This window comes from Clarias gariepinus, chromosome 8 (assembly GCF_024256425.1).
Source record: "Clarias gariepinus isolate MV-2021 ecotype Netherlands chromosome 8, CGAR_prim_01v2, whole genome shotgun sequence".
NCBI lineage: Eukaryota > Metazoa > Chordata > Actinopteri > Siluriformes > Clariidae > Clarias > Clarias gariepinus.
The window spans coordinates 26,459,740-26,475,293 of NC_071107.1; the positions used below are offsets into that span (position 1 = coordinate 26,459,740).

A 15,554-nucleotide genomic window follows, 5' to 3' on the forward strand; every position below is an offset into this window, starting at 1 on the left:
ACTTTTAACTGCACTTAAGTAAAATCTATTTAAGCAAAATCTGGTCATCCATACATTTTCTTTGTAAAGCAAAAAGTAACTAAAAGACCAAAAAGTTTTTATGTGTGCGTGAAAATGAGGCTGTTGTCCTGGACAGACAAATATTTCTGAATAATAGTCTGACTGGTCTATCAGCAAGATCTGTGCGACACCTCATTCTCCGCATATTTCTCCAGTCGGAAGAGCCATTTATCCCAATACTGCAACACCTGGTCTGCATTCAGCAAGTGAGCATGTGCTGGGGAACCATCTTTGTAAGCAACCACAATCAATCCGCTATCCACCTACAAATGGAGACAAACAGGAATTTACTGTATTAGCAGCTGTAAACCAAGGGGGAAAACAGGAAGCTTATGCGAACATGAATTGATAGACCTGGTAATTGTAGTTGTCATCACTGTTTAAGGCCCCTATGTAGGCTGCCACCTGCAAGGGGTTGTCATAAGTACTGTAAAGGAAAGGTTTGGGCTTCTCTGAGGTCTTCCACTCTATGACACACAGTGAGTTCCTGTGTATTAAAAACCCAATTAAAAGAACAATTAATTAATTTAGGGTAAACGCTAAAATATCTGCAAAAGTGCTTTTGAGTTTATTATGTACATACATTGCTACATAACACAATATTCCATTATTATTATATGTACATCAGATCACCTTTTAATCTGTGACAAGCTTAAAAAATGCAGAAGAGAAACAACTGATCCTCACTTGTACTCACTTGTACTTGGCAACACAATCAACAACACCCAGGTACTGCAAGGGCTGATGCTGCACAACACTCTCGATAGCCTTCACTCCCGTAACGTCCTCCAAAATGTGACTGAGACTTTGTAAATAGCCAGACACGCTTTCCAGACACACTCCATCTTCATTTAGGTTGTTTTCTCCAGTTAAAATTCCTTCGACAGCTACATGCAACAGTTTCCCTTGTGCAAAAAGATCTAAAAACAAACAAGATGACAGGTGAATAACCCTTCAATAATTGTAAGGTTGGAAAGGACAAGAACACACAGGCTTCCATCCAAGTGTTTCCCAAATTTTAAGCAAAGTTATGAGAAAATAAGTGGAATAATTGTTAACATTAGTTGACGCCAACTAATAATTTAAATCAGCAACAATCACTTGTTAAGAGTTTCAATAAATCCTTGCATAATTATTCATACCCCTTAAACTTTGTTCACATTCTGTCACCCTTCCACAAACTTAAATGTGTTTTGCTGAGATTTTATGTGATAGACCAACACAAAGTGGCACATAATTGTTAAGTGGAAGGAAAATGAAAAATTTTACTCTGACACCCCTAACTAAAATAGAGTGGAACCAACAGCTCAGATGGGACAATCTGCCCACAAGACAACTATTACTCCACAAATCTGGCCTTTATGGAAGAGTGGCAAGACGAAAGCTATTGCTGAAAGAAAGCCAAGATGTCCCGTTTGCAGTTTGCGACAAGAAAATTCTTCGAAATAATGTAAACGAGACTTCTTATGGCTTTCTTATTCTAATTCTTATTTCCATTTACTAAATAGGTGACTTCTAAAGGAAATTGGTTTCACTGTATTTTAGTTAGGGCGGCACGGTGGTGTAGTGGTCAGCACTGGCGCCTTGCACCTCCAGGGTCCGGGTTCGATTTCTGTCCAGGCTCGATTCCCGTCTCTGCGTGCATGGAGATTGCATGTTCTCCCTGTGCTCGGTGGGTTTCCTCCAGGTACTCCGGTTTCATCCCACAGTTCAAAGACATGTAGGTTAGGTTGATTGGTGTTCCCAAATTGCCCATAGTGTGTGAATGACTGCGTGAGTGTGTGTATGTGTTTGTGCCCTGCGATGGATTGGCACCCTGTCCAGGGTGGAACCCGCCTTAAGCCCCAAGTCTCCTGGGATAGGCTCCAGGTCCCCGCGACCCTGAACATAGGATTATGTCGGTAATGACGAAGAGTGAGTGAGAGTGAGTATTTTAGTTAGGAGTATCAGAGTCAAGGGGGCTGAATACAAATGCGTGCCAGACGTTTCAGATTTTTATTTGTAAAATTAATTTTTAAAAAATTATAAATGTATTTTTCTTATCCTTCACACTTATGTGCCACATTTATTGCATAAAACCACAATAAATGCATTTACGTTTGTAGTTGTAACATTTCCAAATGTGAATAAGTTCAAAGTGTATTAAATCAGCCCTGTAACTTACAGAAGTTTTAACTTTTCTGTTTTTACAGGATTTTTTATGCAAATAATATAATACATGTGGATGAACACCACAGGGAAACTGTGTCCTACTCTCGCTGTATTCTTTGAAGCCTTCCACTCCGAGTTCAGCGATCTTCCTTTTCTTCCATCTGTCCAAATAAAAACGCTGTTGGGCTGACATTGTCTTTTGGAGTATTTTAGTTACACTTGGTACAGAGGTGTGATCTGAAGCTCTTCGCAAGTTTATCCGGGTCAGTGTTTCCTCCGCGCTCTCTGCGGCAGGAGCAGCAGGTTTTGCCTCGTTTAACAGAGGCCAGGGGTTTTTGAGCGCTCTGCACACCTGAGGCTTGGATTTGATGATAGATCCAAAAAGGCACTCGTCTTCATTTTCAATACTTTCTGGAGACTGAGAGCTGATTTTCGTAGACACGACCGCTTTTACCAGTAATGAATAATGCTCGGTGTCTACATCGGCGTACGGGCTGCTTTTCTTGCGCGCGCGCAGCCCAGGAAAGGACGAAAACGAAGCCACGGTTGAGCGCGCGCAGCGGGAGAGGTGTCCGGCGAGCGCGTGCCTCACGCAACGTGACTGCAGACCCACACACAGACTGTACACGCGCATCCCAGCTGAATGCTACGGCAACATGTACCCGTCACAAAATCAAATCAGCTTTTTGTGAAATCTAACAAATTTTCCTGCTACAATGTATGTGAATCCTGTCTAATAGAGAAGGTAAATAGCGTTTCCATGGACGCCATGTTTTTTTTTAAAAGCGTTTCCTACAATGACACTGTGTAACTGAAATTAGCGCCCTCTCAAAAAGTCAGAATAAACAAACGTTCCGCACTGAGAGTTGTCATACTGTACGGCAATGTAGAAATCATGAAATTTAAAAACAGGGGAAGTTCCATTTACTATGAAATAAAAGCTAAAGTAAAATATTTCTGTAAATATTATACAGAATACAAAATGTTACAGGGTAACATGCGTAATGCGTAATAAATACACTAACAATAAAATACTGTATTTTTTTTTTATTACAGACAAGCACTTTTATCACGGGGGAAGCGGATATATACTCATATAGCGGTTTATTAGGAACACCTGGGGCTGCGTTCTGATCGAGCTGAAGTTGGTTCCCAGTGGAGTGTACTGCACAGGGTGTACAGCCCAAAAAAAAAAAATGAAATTCGGAAAGCTCACTTTTCTTCGCGTTCCACTGACGCAAAACAAGTTTTGAATGAACATAAGCGTAACTTAGTTCAGTTCGGTTCGTTCGTTCGTGTGCTGAAAATGCCTTGTATGCCGAAAAACTTTTACTTTTCTTTATAGGGCAAAAATTCGTAGGGGAGGGCGGTCGTATGCCAAGATTCAGCTGTATGTGCTTATTACCATTGTTATCAAGGACGGCATAATATTAATATGAAACAATAAGTATTAGTTATTAATGTAGTAATATTATATTGGCAAGAAATCTGTAAAAAAATATTTCTGCATACATCTTGTAAGTCAATCAAATAATTTATGTACGAGTTCTATACATTACAATTATATACAACAACGTTTTGTAACAGTATAAGTTTTTGTTTCAATGAATATTCAATATTTATTTTCAGAAGTACACCCAATAACCTTAAAAAACTGCAGCAATGTTGTAAAGAAGAAAAAGACAAAATTCCTCATCAACAATGTGAGAAACTGATTTCTCCTACTGAGACCAGAATGAACATAAATGCTGTCCTCCTCTGGATTCTCATAATGACTATTCAAGTCTCCAGCAATTAATGCTTTGTCTACAGAAATGACCAGGTTTTTAGAGGAGATCCGCAAATTCATTAAAATATTTAGAGTACAGCCATAAATAATAATTTGCAGAATCTACTTAGCACTTATTATTAAGACTTATTATTTGTAATTATAGCTATGTTTGTTAAGTTAGTATAGAGAACTTTTAAATGCATTAAATTTCTGACCGTGTTTTTGTTTATGATGGTTGTTATTAAATTATTATTATACATAACTGCGACGGGTTCTTCTCTACCAGTTAGCTGAGGCTGATGTATGTAGCTGTATCCAGGACGATCACGTTCGCCTGTTTGTCTGCTCCCAGGCCTGGGCTCTGCATAGCCACAGATTAACTAGGCCTGTTCTGATATTATGAGCTATAATGCAAGAAATAAGAGCAGCACCTTTTCATGTGGCATGGACACCATCCCACCATAATAGGTCTATAAAGCCCGCATTGTTTTTTAAACACCACCAGGACACCTGGCAGTTTAGCGACCATAATCTGCTGTAAGCATGTTGCCACGACGCCTTGGGATATTGGGAATATTTTGACTATTCTAAAACACAATAACATCTTTTCCACACCTACAGGAAATGTTTTCAGAAATGAGAAGCTACTCACTGCATCAATTAGGGCTAAAAAAACAAAACTGTTGCAGTGAGCACTGCAGTAATTATCTAATCAAAGGATTTTAAGTATTTGATTATTTAAATGCAAACAGTGACTTAATTGACCAGGCAAGGTATTTTTCCCCCATAAATAGGTTCCAATAAACTACAACAAAACATTATCTAGAAATATTTAAAAGATAATTTATCAACATATTAGTAAATTATTGGTAAATAATCAACAAGTTGATTGCTAAAGAAATAAGTCTTATCATTTGCTAATTTGGCTGCTTGGTTGTTGATTGGTTTCTTTCATGTTTTAGCTAGTTGCTAGGGTGTTGCTATATGGCGGTTATGCAATTCCAGGTGGTCACTATGGTTCTAGGAGGGTTTTATAATGATGCCAGATACTGTAGGTTGTTAAAAGGTGGTTTCTATAATGTTGGTAGCAAGTTGCTATGATAATTCAGTTGGTTGAGAGATTCCCTGTGCACTACATTATATACTGAACAAAAATATAAACGCAACACTTTTGTTTTTGCTCCCATTTTTTATGAGATGAACTCAAAGATCTAAAACATTTTCTACATACACAAAATAACCATATCTTTTAAATATTGTTCACAAATCTGTCAAGATCTGTGATAGTGAGCACTTCTCCTTTGCCGAGATAATCCATCCCACCTCACAGGTGTGCCACATCAAGATGCTGAATAGACAGCATGATTATTGCACAGATGTGCCTTAGACTGGCCACAAGAAAAGGCCACTTTGAAAGGTTCAGTTGAATCACACAGCACAATGCCACAGATGTCGCAAGTCTTGAGGGAGCGTGCAATTGGCATGCTGACAGCAGGAATGTCCACTAGAGCTGTTGCTCGTGAATTGAATGTTCATTTCTCCACCATAAGCCGTCTCCATAGGTGTTTCAGAGGATTTGGCAGTACATCCAACCAGCCTCACAACCGCAAATGACGTGTAACCAATTACAGTTCTGCACAAACTGTCAGAAACAGTCTCAGGAAAGCTTATCTGCATGCTCGTCGTCCTCATTGGGGTCTCGACTTGACTCCAGTTCTTCATCGTAATGGATTTTGACAGATTTGTGAACAATATTTGAGAGATATGGTTATTTTGTTTATGTAGAAAATGTTTCAGATCTTTGAGTTCATCTCATTAAAAATGGAAGCAAAAACAAAAGTGTTGCGTTTATATTTTTGTTCAGTATAATTTGGTTAATGTTTTTGACATGCAATTTCATTTGCACACCCTCATGACTTAAAAATTCATGAAAACCTGTCTTTGAAAACAAAATTTCCTAAAAACAATAATTACTCATGACGAGATGAGGTATGCCTATTCATAGTCTTTTATTTTAAGGTCAGTACATCGTATTGTGTATGACTGTGTATGTGACAAATAAAATTTTTATTTGAATTTGAATATGTAAAGTTAATCAATTGCAGACCAATAAAAAGTAAAAAAAAAACCTCAACCATCAGCTAGAAAATTGATGCCTACAGTTTTCTGGGATTCTCAAGGGCAGGCATTAGAACATTATCAGGTACAATCAACTGTGATACAATACACTGTTGACACGCTGCAAAAACCTTGTTTTAAGGTGTCAAAGCATCTTCACTATAGTTCTGGTCTTGCTCCATCTAAATTTCACCTGTTTGGTCTTCTGAAAGCAGTCCTACGAGGACAAGGATTTACTTTTGATGAAGAAGTGAACACAGCGGTGCATTTGTGGCTCACAGCTCAGCCTAAAGCATTTTAGGAAATACTAAAGCTTTTTGACAGATAGACAAAGACCATTGAAAAACTATTGATTATGTAAAAAAAAAAAAAAAAAAAATTAATATAAATCTTTTCTTAATGTTTCTTAATAAATTCTACAGTCAGAGTGTGAATATTTTTTGGCGCTTATAGTAATAATAATAATAATGAACTACAGAGTCTAAGCAAACAGCACCACCAGTGTCCAACTGTTGGCAAAATACAGTGGAAAATACTTTTATGACATGACCGATGTAATGCATTTAAAAGAGTCCTCCTAAGTAAATTCATAGCAAAATTGTGGATAGCACAAAAATCCTAAAACAAGTTCTCAAAATTAGGTTTTGCATCTTATGCAAATTAGCAAAAAGGTTACACTTGTTCAGGACAAAGAGAAAAATATTTTTTTTTTTTTGCTGTAGTACTGGACACTATATACTGTATTTAACTGGACAGACAATTTTTTTTGTTTGTTGCAACAGGTGATGGGAAAAAAATTTTAAGAAGTGGACCAATTGGAAAAATTGTCCTCATTCCTATGGACAAGTCACATCTAGGCTGATATTTAAGCACAACAGCATTCCCTTTTGTGTGATATTGCTTAAGTATTATTTTCTCCCTCAGTGCAAGACCAATCTACTGTATCCCCATATCAACAGTATATATTTTCATTGGGATATTTATCTTCCCAGCCCAAGATAGTGCCTGTTTTGTGTATTTAAAAAAAAAAAGAGCTGCTTCTAACTGTATATCAAGTGCCTTTTTTTCATTATTGTAAATCTTCTTTGCACTTTTTTAATATATTTGTTTGCACTAATTAAATGAATTGACAAACACACTGCAAATTGTTATAGAAGCCAAAAGCAATTAAACAAAATCTTAGTACATGCAACACTTGATGAAATTGTATATTATTTATAGTATCATCCAAGTGGAATTGGAGAAACTGATATGTCCAGTCCTGAAAAGACTGTAAACACAAAAAATCTCACACTTTTTTACAAAAAGAACAAAACTAGACAATTTAACTCTTTTATTACATTTTTTAACTGTTCAAAATGTTTTGCCAAGTTTTGAAGATATTTATATATTTCTCATTTTTAATAAGATGTCATGTCAGCAATAGCAGTCCTGTGGTGATTTACAGTTCATTAAAACTACCTACACAAAGCGTTGTGCAATAGCCAATAATTTGGAGTAATCACCCTCCAGTCTGCGTAAATGTGTAGGTATGGGAGCTTTAATCCTTGTTCCTGTTGGATTCCCGTTTTCTTCGATCAAAACAACATTGTTTGAATCAAACCTAGGTGACATTCTTGGTCCAGGCATCTTGTGACCCACAATCAGTGCTTTCTTTTTCTGTCCTTTAATGGCCAACAGGACAGTATCACCGACTTTGCCTACTCCATTTTTGGTGTATACATGAATGACTCTAGGAGGACGGTGATAGGGGGTATTTCCAAGACTGCTGTTGTCGACCACCCGTACTCTTGTCAACTTCTGAAGAGCTGCCACAACTGTAGAAACACTAAAGAGAGGGTATGCTGTTATTAAGAAGCTCCCTGTTGCACATCACAACCATTACTTATAAAGAAATGTCAGGAAATCCTATGGTCTCGTCCACATGTACAATACTGCATACTGATATATAAAAAAAGAAATGTTTACCACTCCCCATAAAAAATGCACACGTACATTGTTTTTAAAAAATATCTTCAATAACAATTTGAAATCACTGAAACATAGGCCAGTTAGACAGTGACAGTATTTTGCCAGTACTGTTACATGTATTGCTGGGGAATGAATACAAATTGGTAATTTGGTGCATGTTACCATAAAGTAATTTGACATTGAAAGCATGTGTACTGAAAAGATAAAATGCTGAACAAAACATCAGCATGGCCATAAGCTAATTTATTTATTCCCCTTCAGTAAATGCCCAATCCTGGTCGGGGAAGTTGGTGGATAAAAGTTATAAAATAAGAAAGAAACACGAGGAGTCATTTGTCTCACATGATGAGGTGAAACTACTGCTTAATCTCAAGTCGCACAAGAGTTTGCAGCACGAGCAGTGGATTTAGGAACAGAAACGAATATATGTCATTATATTTTTAATTCATAAAAAAAAAAAGATTTGGTGTGGATGAGACCCATTAGGAAAAAAACAACAGAGATAAAAAAATATATAGCTTCTACATATACTGTACACGAACAGGGACTATGACCAAAACCCCTGCTGTATTACTAATTCTTGACAGCAATAAAAAATCTTACCTGAAAGACCGGTACTGTGTTGTCGATAATATCTTTGGAAGCACCAATGATGAGAAGGCCATAGTGATCTATTATAAAAAATAAAGGCATTAAATTACTCTAAATTACACTACCTTTTAGGATTAATTCAAATTTTTCACTGATCTAAATTGTCATTCAGCTGAAACTTGTCCAATTTAGATTTCCATGAAAAAACAAACCTGAAAAGGTGTATTATTCTAAAATACAGGGTTACGGACACTACAGATTTTCTTTTTAAGCTTTTATCAAAAAACTATTTAGGCAACAATTTTTACAGGTCATATGCTTTTAGAAGCTTACACCAATTTTAGTTTCAATATTCAATATATTAATTATATATGAATATATTAAGTATTAATTATTTACATTTTAAATTATTATTGTTTAAAGCAAGACAATATAATGTTGAAGCATTTCTCCAAAATGGCTGAACTTTAAATTTGAAGTTTTGCAACATGTAAGTGTTCTTTCCCTTTTTTCAAAGATAAAGGTAAAGGGAAACAATATATCCTTATTATTTTATTTCTTTTTTTACAATTAATATGCTTATACATAAAAAGCATATTTTTTTTATGACAGGATGCATTCTCATTATTAGCTTAGAAAAAAAAGAAAGAGGCTGGTGAAGAAATAACTGTTTATAGCTAGTATAATCAAAGTTCTATCAGAAACTAACTTTTTATCAGACATTCCTCATCAACTGTAACACAACCTAATCAAGATCATATTAGAATGAGTATTATGTTATTCTTTAATAAACAATAAAAAAAATGATCATTGTCAAATTGCTGTAGCATTAAAGATTTTTTTTCTTTAGTATTCATTGTTGTAAACTGACATTAATACTTTGTGGTGGTGGCAGCTGTTGATTTTTTTCCTCTCTGTACCAGCATGCTGTATGCATGTATGCTGTATGTAATGTGTACATTCTACCACATGACTTTGCCTTAGAAAAGAAGGTGGCGCTGGTTATTAATTTCTTAAAAAAAAAAAAAAAAAGGTTTGGAACGATAAAACTAATCAGATTTATTGGGTATTTACTGCACATCAGCCCTAAGGTAAAACATATTTCCTTCCTGCGACAAATCAAGCTTCCTCTACGTTTAAAATCACACTATGCCTACTGATAGTACACTTATAAAACAGTTAACTATGTTAAATACAAATAATCTAATTTCAGATTAATTTCTCAGTGTGGGTCTGTAAAGCTAAAATATTTTTTTCTTCAGGAGTACACACTGCTAGCACTGGGTTTAGGATGTAGCTTAGTATGAGCCTTTTTGGTATTAACTGGAAAACTAAATTTCTAGTAGCATATCAGATAACTCCGCCAAAGACTGCGTGCTTTTAGTGGCGAAAACCTAAAAACACCCCGCGTTGCCAACAAATATAAACAGCTTAAATGAGTTCCTGCGAGTCAAACGCCTCACCTTGAACGACGTGAACCGGCCGCCTTAGCGGAATTACTTCCGGGTGCATTCACGCACATTTCCACATTTCAAAATAAACGTTCACTGTAGTTAAACTTATATTGTTGTTATTAATTTTGTTAAAATACTTTTTACAATTATCATGGAAACTTTCCTTAAAAGACTCGTAAAGTTGTCATTACCCCATAATATTTACTATTAGAAAAGCAAAAATTTGGCTGCTGTTTACTGTTATTATGCTGTTAACAGATGCTTGTTCAAATAAATAAATAAATAAAGTCACAGTAAAATGTTTTACCTGGTTTATTATTAGGTATTGGCAAAAGAAATGACACACCATGCAGTTATAATAGCAGGAGTGGCCTGAAACCATGTAACTGAAGCTGTTTCGATTAAAGGCGGCCATATTGGATTACTCACAACATTGTGATGTGCCATTAACATCTATGCTGTGGAACTTGATGGACTCTTATCCTGTGTGTGTGTGTGTTCAACTGCAAACAAGTCTAATGCTGTTTAAATTACCAAAACAACACCCAGGTTTCATCACAGAAATGCATAGGTTTCTTTCAGCTTTCTGTACATCGTTATCCAGTGTGTTAATACTTGGAGACCTAACCATCCCTGTGGACACTTCCTCTACACAATTTGGTGAGTTCCTTCTTAAATCTAAAACAGAATGTTGAGGTCCCCACCCATAGTAAGGGCCACATCCTCAATTTAGTCATTACTGACTTTCTCTATTTTAAATCCCCAAGTACATGACCCGGATGTCTCTGACCATAAAATAGTTTCGATGCATCGCCCTTTATATACACCAATTTCCAAGACACAGCATTATATCCATTTCAGAAATCTGAAAAGACATAAATTCATCTGATCTAAATGCTAGCTTTAAAAAAAAATTCCATTATTTTTCAGCTTTCCTTAGTCAGTGAATTAGTGGAGTACTAACAGCCTCCAGAACAACCTTGAGGCCAACGTCCCTGTTAAATCACACATTTACAAGGTCACTTTTTCAAGATCTGTCCTGTGGTTTACCAGTGAGCTCTGCCAAATAAAAAACAGCTGGGCCTACCCCTGGACAGCGCTGTTTTGACTAATCTAACTGTCAAGAGAACATAAAAAAAACTACTCCAGAGCCATTGCCAGATTGCAATATTACTCAAATATAATTAATATAAATCCTGGCAATTTAAAACAACTTTTTTCTATAATAAATCATCTGCTCAGACCCCAAACCCACACTTGTAGCAATTTCACAGAGAAACAGTGCAATAGTTTCTTGGCACACATCGCAGGGAGGCATGAGGACTGCTGATGTGGCTAGGACAATAAATTGCCATGTCCGAACTGTAAGACGCCTAAGACAGCGCTACAGGGAGACAAGAAGGACAGCTGATCATCCTCACAGTGGAAGACCACGTGTAACAACACCTGCACAGGATCGGTACATCCGAATATCACACCTGTGTGACAGGTACAGGATGGCCAGAACAACTGCCCGAGTCACACCAGGAACACACAATCCCTCCATCAGTGCTCAGACTGTCCGCAATAGGCAGTCCATGAGGAGGAGATGCAGTACTTCAAGCAGCTGGTGGCCACACCAGATACTGAGTGGTACTTTTGATTTTGAGCCTCCCTTCATTCAGGGACACATTGTGAAACATTTTTAGTTTATGTCTTATGGTGTTGACTCTTTTAGTGTTCATACAAATATTTACACATTAAGTTAACTGAAAGTAAAAACAGTTGAAAGTCAGAGGACGTTTCTTTTTTTGCTGAGTATAGTTGGATTTTCTGGGACTGCTCTGGAGTGGTTTGGGTCCTATCCCACAACTGAGTATGTGGCTCTTGGGGATGCCAAAACACGGCCCTACTCGGTCAATTGTGGGGTGCCACAGTTCTTGGGCCCACCCTTTTCAACATCTTCATGCTCCCATTGGCAAGGCTGGAGTTTCATTCCATTGCTATGCCGATGATACTCAGCTCTATATGAGATGAAACCCGACCTTTCCGTCACTTCCATCAACTCTCACATGCTGCCTGGAGGAGATTAAGGCATGAATGTCAGAGAACTTTCTTCAGTTGAACAGCACCAATACTGAAGCACTTTTAATTGGATTCAAAACAATGCTGCCAGGATCCTTATAAGGGTGCGAAAATATGAGCACATCACTCCAATCTTTCGGACACGCTACTGGTTCCCCATCCACCTCCATATTGAATATAAACTCTGTCTACTTACCCACCAGTGCACCCATGGGAGCGACCCACGCTATCTTAAGGTACTCCTCACTCCACAATCTACAACAAGATACCTTAATTTCACAAATACCCATCTTCTCTGCCCCACCCCAGGACAAAACTCCACACAATGGGGAATCGAAACTCCTCAGCAACTGCTCCACGGCTCTGGAATGCGCTTCCTCAGAACTTGTCGGCACCAAAGACTGTGGACTGTTGCAAAAACCAGTTAAAGACTTTTCTATTCAGGAAAGTATATAAATGGGGGTGCGTTATTATTAAATTGATAAAACTCTTTCCACACAAAGGTTATAATGTAATATAATATTTACCAGCGAGTTGACTGCACACTTCATTCTCAAGTAATGGTAGCACACGGGCAGAGACACGGGTACTCTCTAGTAACATAATAAAGTTAGTGTCCCTTCTTTTAATTTTTTTTTAATATAAATATTGTCATAATTTGCATGTAATATAAATGAAGCTTAAAAGGAAAAACAATATGGTAATACTAAATACCCCTTACTAATTCCAGAGGATTTAAGAAGGTAAGTTGCAGCCTTCTGATCATCAGCTCTTGGTTAAGGGATCAAGAGCAGGTGTGTACACCACTATGAAAACAGAACTTTTGGCAAGTTGCTGCTCTGGAGCATTCAGGTGTGTGTTACCACAATTCCAAAAGGAAAAGACATAAGCATTAGTCTTAGAGAAGCAATAGTTGATGCACATTAATCTGAAAAGGGTTATAAACCAACTTTAAGTTCAACATTTTGCAATAAGAAAGATATTCATTCATGCATTATAGGAACTGAGCATGTTAAATGTTTATAATACCACGATTAGTCCCCTCCTACTTTAAACGCTCACTAACCTCTTTCTAAAGGACATCACTGGACCCTTACTGGACCCCCTGCAGTTTTCTTGTCTGGAGATGATGCAGTCATGGGACTACACCTCATCCTACAACATCTGAACAAATCAGGGACTTATGCAAAGATCTTGTTTATGGACTTCACTTTGGCTTTCAATTCAGTCACCCAGAACTGCTCAAGACCAAATTAACCCAGCTCTCTGTTCCTAGCTCTATCTGTCAGTGGATCACCAGCTTTCGGACAAAAATTAACTTTCTTAAAAATCTTTTTTTAAATCATTTCATTCATTTTAGCAAAATGTAATTAAAATGTTATGTGTTACTTTGCTAACATCTACTACTGATGAAAACGTTGATAACACAACAAACAAGACAAAAATATAATATTATAAGAAAAATAAAAGATGAATTCATTTATTCAGACTGCATTGGTTAAGCTTATGAGAGCTGTCACTTGATAAACGAATGACTCGAAACAGATGAACTAATTCCTGTACAGAACCTATGATATATTTTGCATGGGCGACTGAACAAATCATTTTCTGAGATGACTCGTTCTTCTTGAGTCACACTTAGGATTTGTTCAAAATAAGCGATTAATTCAAGAATGACCCATCACTAATAGCGAATTAAGCAGCTGGCTATCTGTTGCAGTTACAACAACCTGGAGCTGAACATGCTAAAAAGTGGAGATGATTGTGGACTTTAGGAGAAACTCTTCACTTTCCCCACTCACCATCATAAACAGCACTGTGGGAGCAGTGGAGTCATTCCAGTTCCTGGGCACCATCATCTCTTTGGACCTGAGGTGGGACAATCACATTGACTCCAAGGCCCAGCAGAAATTGTATTTGCCAGATGTTGAAGTTCAACCTGCCAGAGAAGCAGTTTACACAGTTTTACTCAACCGTCATTGAATTTGTCCTGTTAATTACTGTCTGGTTTGGCTCAACTACAACAACTACAAAATCAGACCTCAAAAGACTACAAAGGTCTGTTTATATATATACTAATGAAGTTATATATACATAACTTATGAAGTTATATATATATAACTTATGAAGTTATATATATATAACTTTAGATTAGAGACATATTACTGCAATTTTTTTCTGCAATTTGTACACTGGAGCAGTAAGACCAGCTGATATCAATGATTTGTTTTAAATATCCTAATATGTAGCCAAGCTCTACCCTGTGTAAGAAGGTCTATGTTTGTATTTTTATAATTGTCATTTATTTGTCTGTGCATTGTAAAAAATCAACAGTTTACTTGTTTGTTTACTTATTTAAGATACTTGGTGGTGAAGTTATTCAATGACATTGACATAGACATAGACATTGTTACAAAGCATCTCCCTGAGACGATTCAAGGAAGAATATCTTGAAAGAAACTTAAAAGGGAACTCATCTTTGATTTGGAAGATACCAGATAATGTGACCATAAAAAAAATCTCTTCTATGTGCGTTGTACTAAAAGAGTGAAAGTGAAATTGTATATTATTTTCGGTATTTTATATTATTGTATATTATAATTTTATAACAGGAATTGTGTTTTAATTGATATAAAGTCCACAAGCCATCACAGAAAAAAAAAATTGTTGTTGTGTGTGGTCTCTGAACAATCCAATAAAAACATGAAGGATCAAGGGAAGGAAGTCTGCAAGCCTGCAGTTCAAGAAGCTAAGTGGAATTATTAGTGGCGGCAATCAATGCATGCATCTCCTCGTTAAAAGGACTGATGTGGATCCATATAGTAAGCCATTACCTGGAATGGTCTGACCTGGAAACATGATTATTTGATTTCCAAATGTCTTAGTCTTAAAATAGATCTCACTCTGAAAAGGCCACTCGTGGCACATCTGTGGCTGCCAGTAGAAGATGTAAGGAAGCGGAAGGAAAAGGCTTACTTTGATGTCAATGAAAAGGATATAAGAGTCCATATTCCTGTTGCTTAGTTAATACGCTCAGTTAATGTCTTGACCTGAGACAATGCGTGATGCAAGCCCATATTTTTTTCATGAATATTTCTAAGGTTAAAAATCATCACAACATTATCACAAACAAATACCACAAACCCAAAAAGGTGTTTAATTCTGTTCTTGCCATACTTTCTAAATAACAAAGGTTACTTAGGAAGTATGGCAAGAAAGGAAGGAATTAATATAAATGTAACCAGACACAGGTTTATACACCGATCAGCATAACATTAACACCAACAGCAGGTGAAGTGACTGGTCACCAACTATACACCAGCAAACTGATGACAGACTAAAGGGCACCCATAGCTTACCCTTGGTTCACCACG

At 36.9% G+C, this 15,554-nt stretch overlaps 2 protein-coding genes across 4 annotated transcripts; both read right to left on the reverse strand.

Moving 5' to 3' along the window:
• Nucleotides 1-90: 90 nt before the first annotated feature.
• mgme1 (mitochondrial genome maintenance exonuclease 1) lies at nucleotides 91-3,096 on the reverse strand. The gene is made up of 4 exons (XM_053502120.1): nucleotides 2,314-3,096; nucleotides 758-980; nucleotides 415-547; nucleotides 91-323 (listed from the first exon to the last, which is right to left on the reverse strand). The coding sequence occupies exons 1-4, from the start codon at nucleotides 2,843-2,845 to the stop codon at nucleotides 171-173; spliced, it is 1,041 nt and encodes a 346-aa protein (XP_053358095.1). The 5' UTR covers nucleotides 2,846-3,096; the 3' UTR covers nucleotides 91-170.
• Nucleotides 3,097-7,418: 4,322 nt separating this feature from the next.
• On the reverse strand, nucleotides 7,419-10,562 carry mrpl14 (mitochondrial ribosomal protein L14). 3 transcript variants are annotated; one of them, XM_053502413.1, is made up of 3 exons: nucleotides 10,424-10,562; nucleotides 8,675-8,742; nucleotides 7,419-7,928 (listed from the first exon to the last, which is right to left on the reverse strand). In XM_053502413.1, exons 1-3 carry the CDS (start codon nucleotides 10,529-10,531, stop codon nucleotides 7,562-7,564), a joined length of 543 nt encoding a protein of 180 aa, XP_053358388.1. In that variant the 5' UTR covers nucleotides 10,532-10,562; the 3' UTR covers nucleotides 7,419-7,561. The 3 variants fall into 3 exon arrangements, with proteins under 3 accessions (XP_053358388.1, XP_053358389.1, XP_053358387.1); XM_053502414.1 differs by lacking the exon at nucleotides 10,424-10,562 and adding an exon at nucleotides 10,126-10,179; XM_053502412.1 differs by lacking the exon at nucleotides 10,424-10,562 and adding an exon at nucleotides 9,534-9,614.
• Between the last annotated feature and the right edge of the window lie 4,992 nt (nucleotides 10,563-15,554).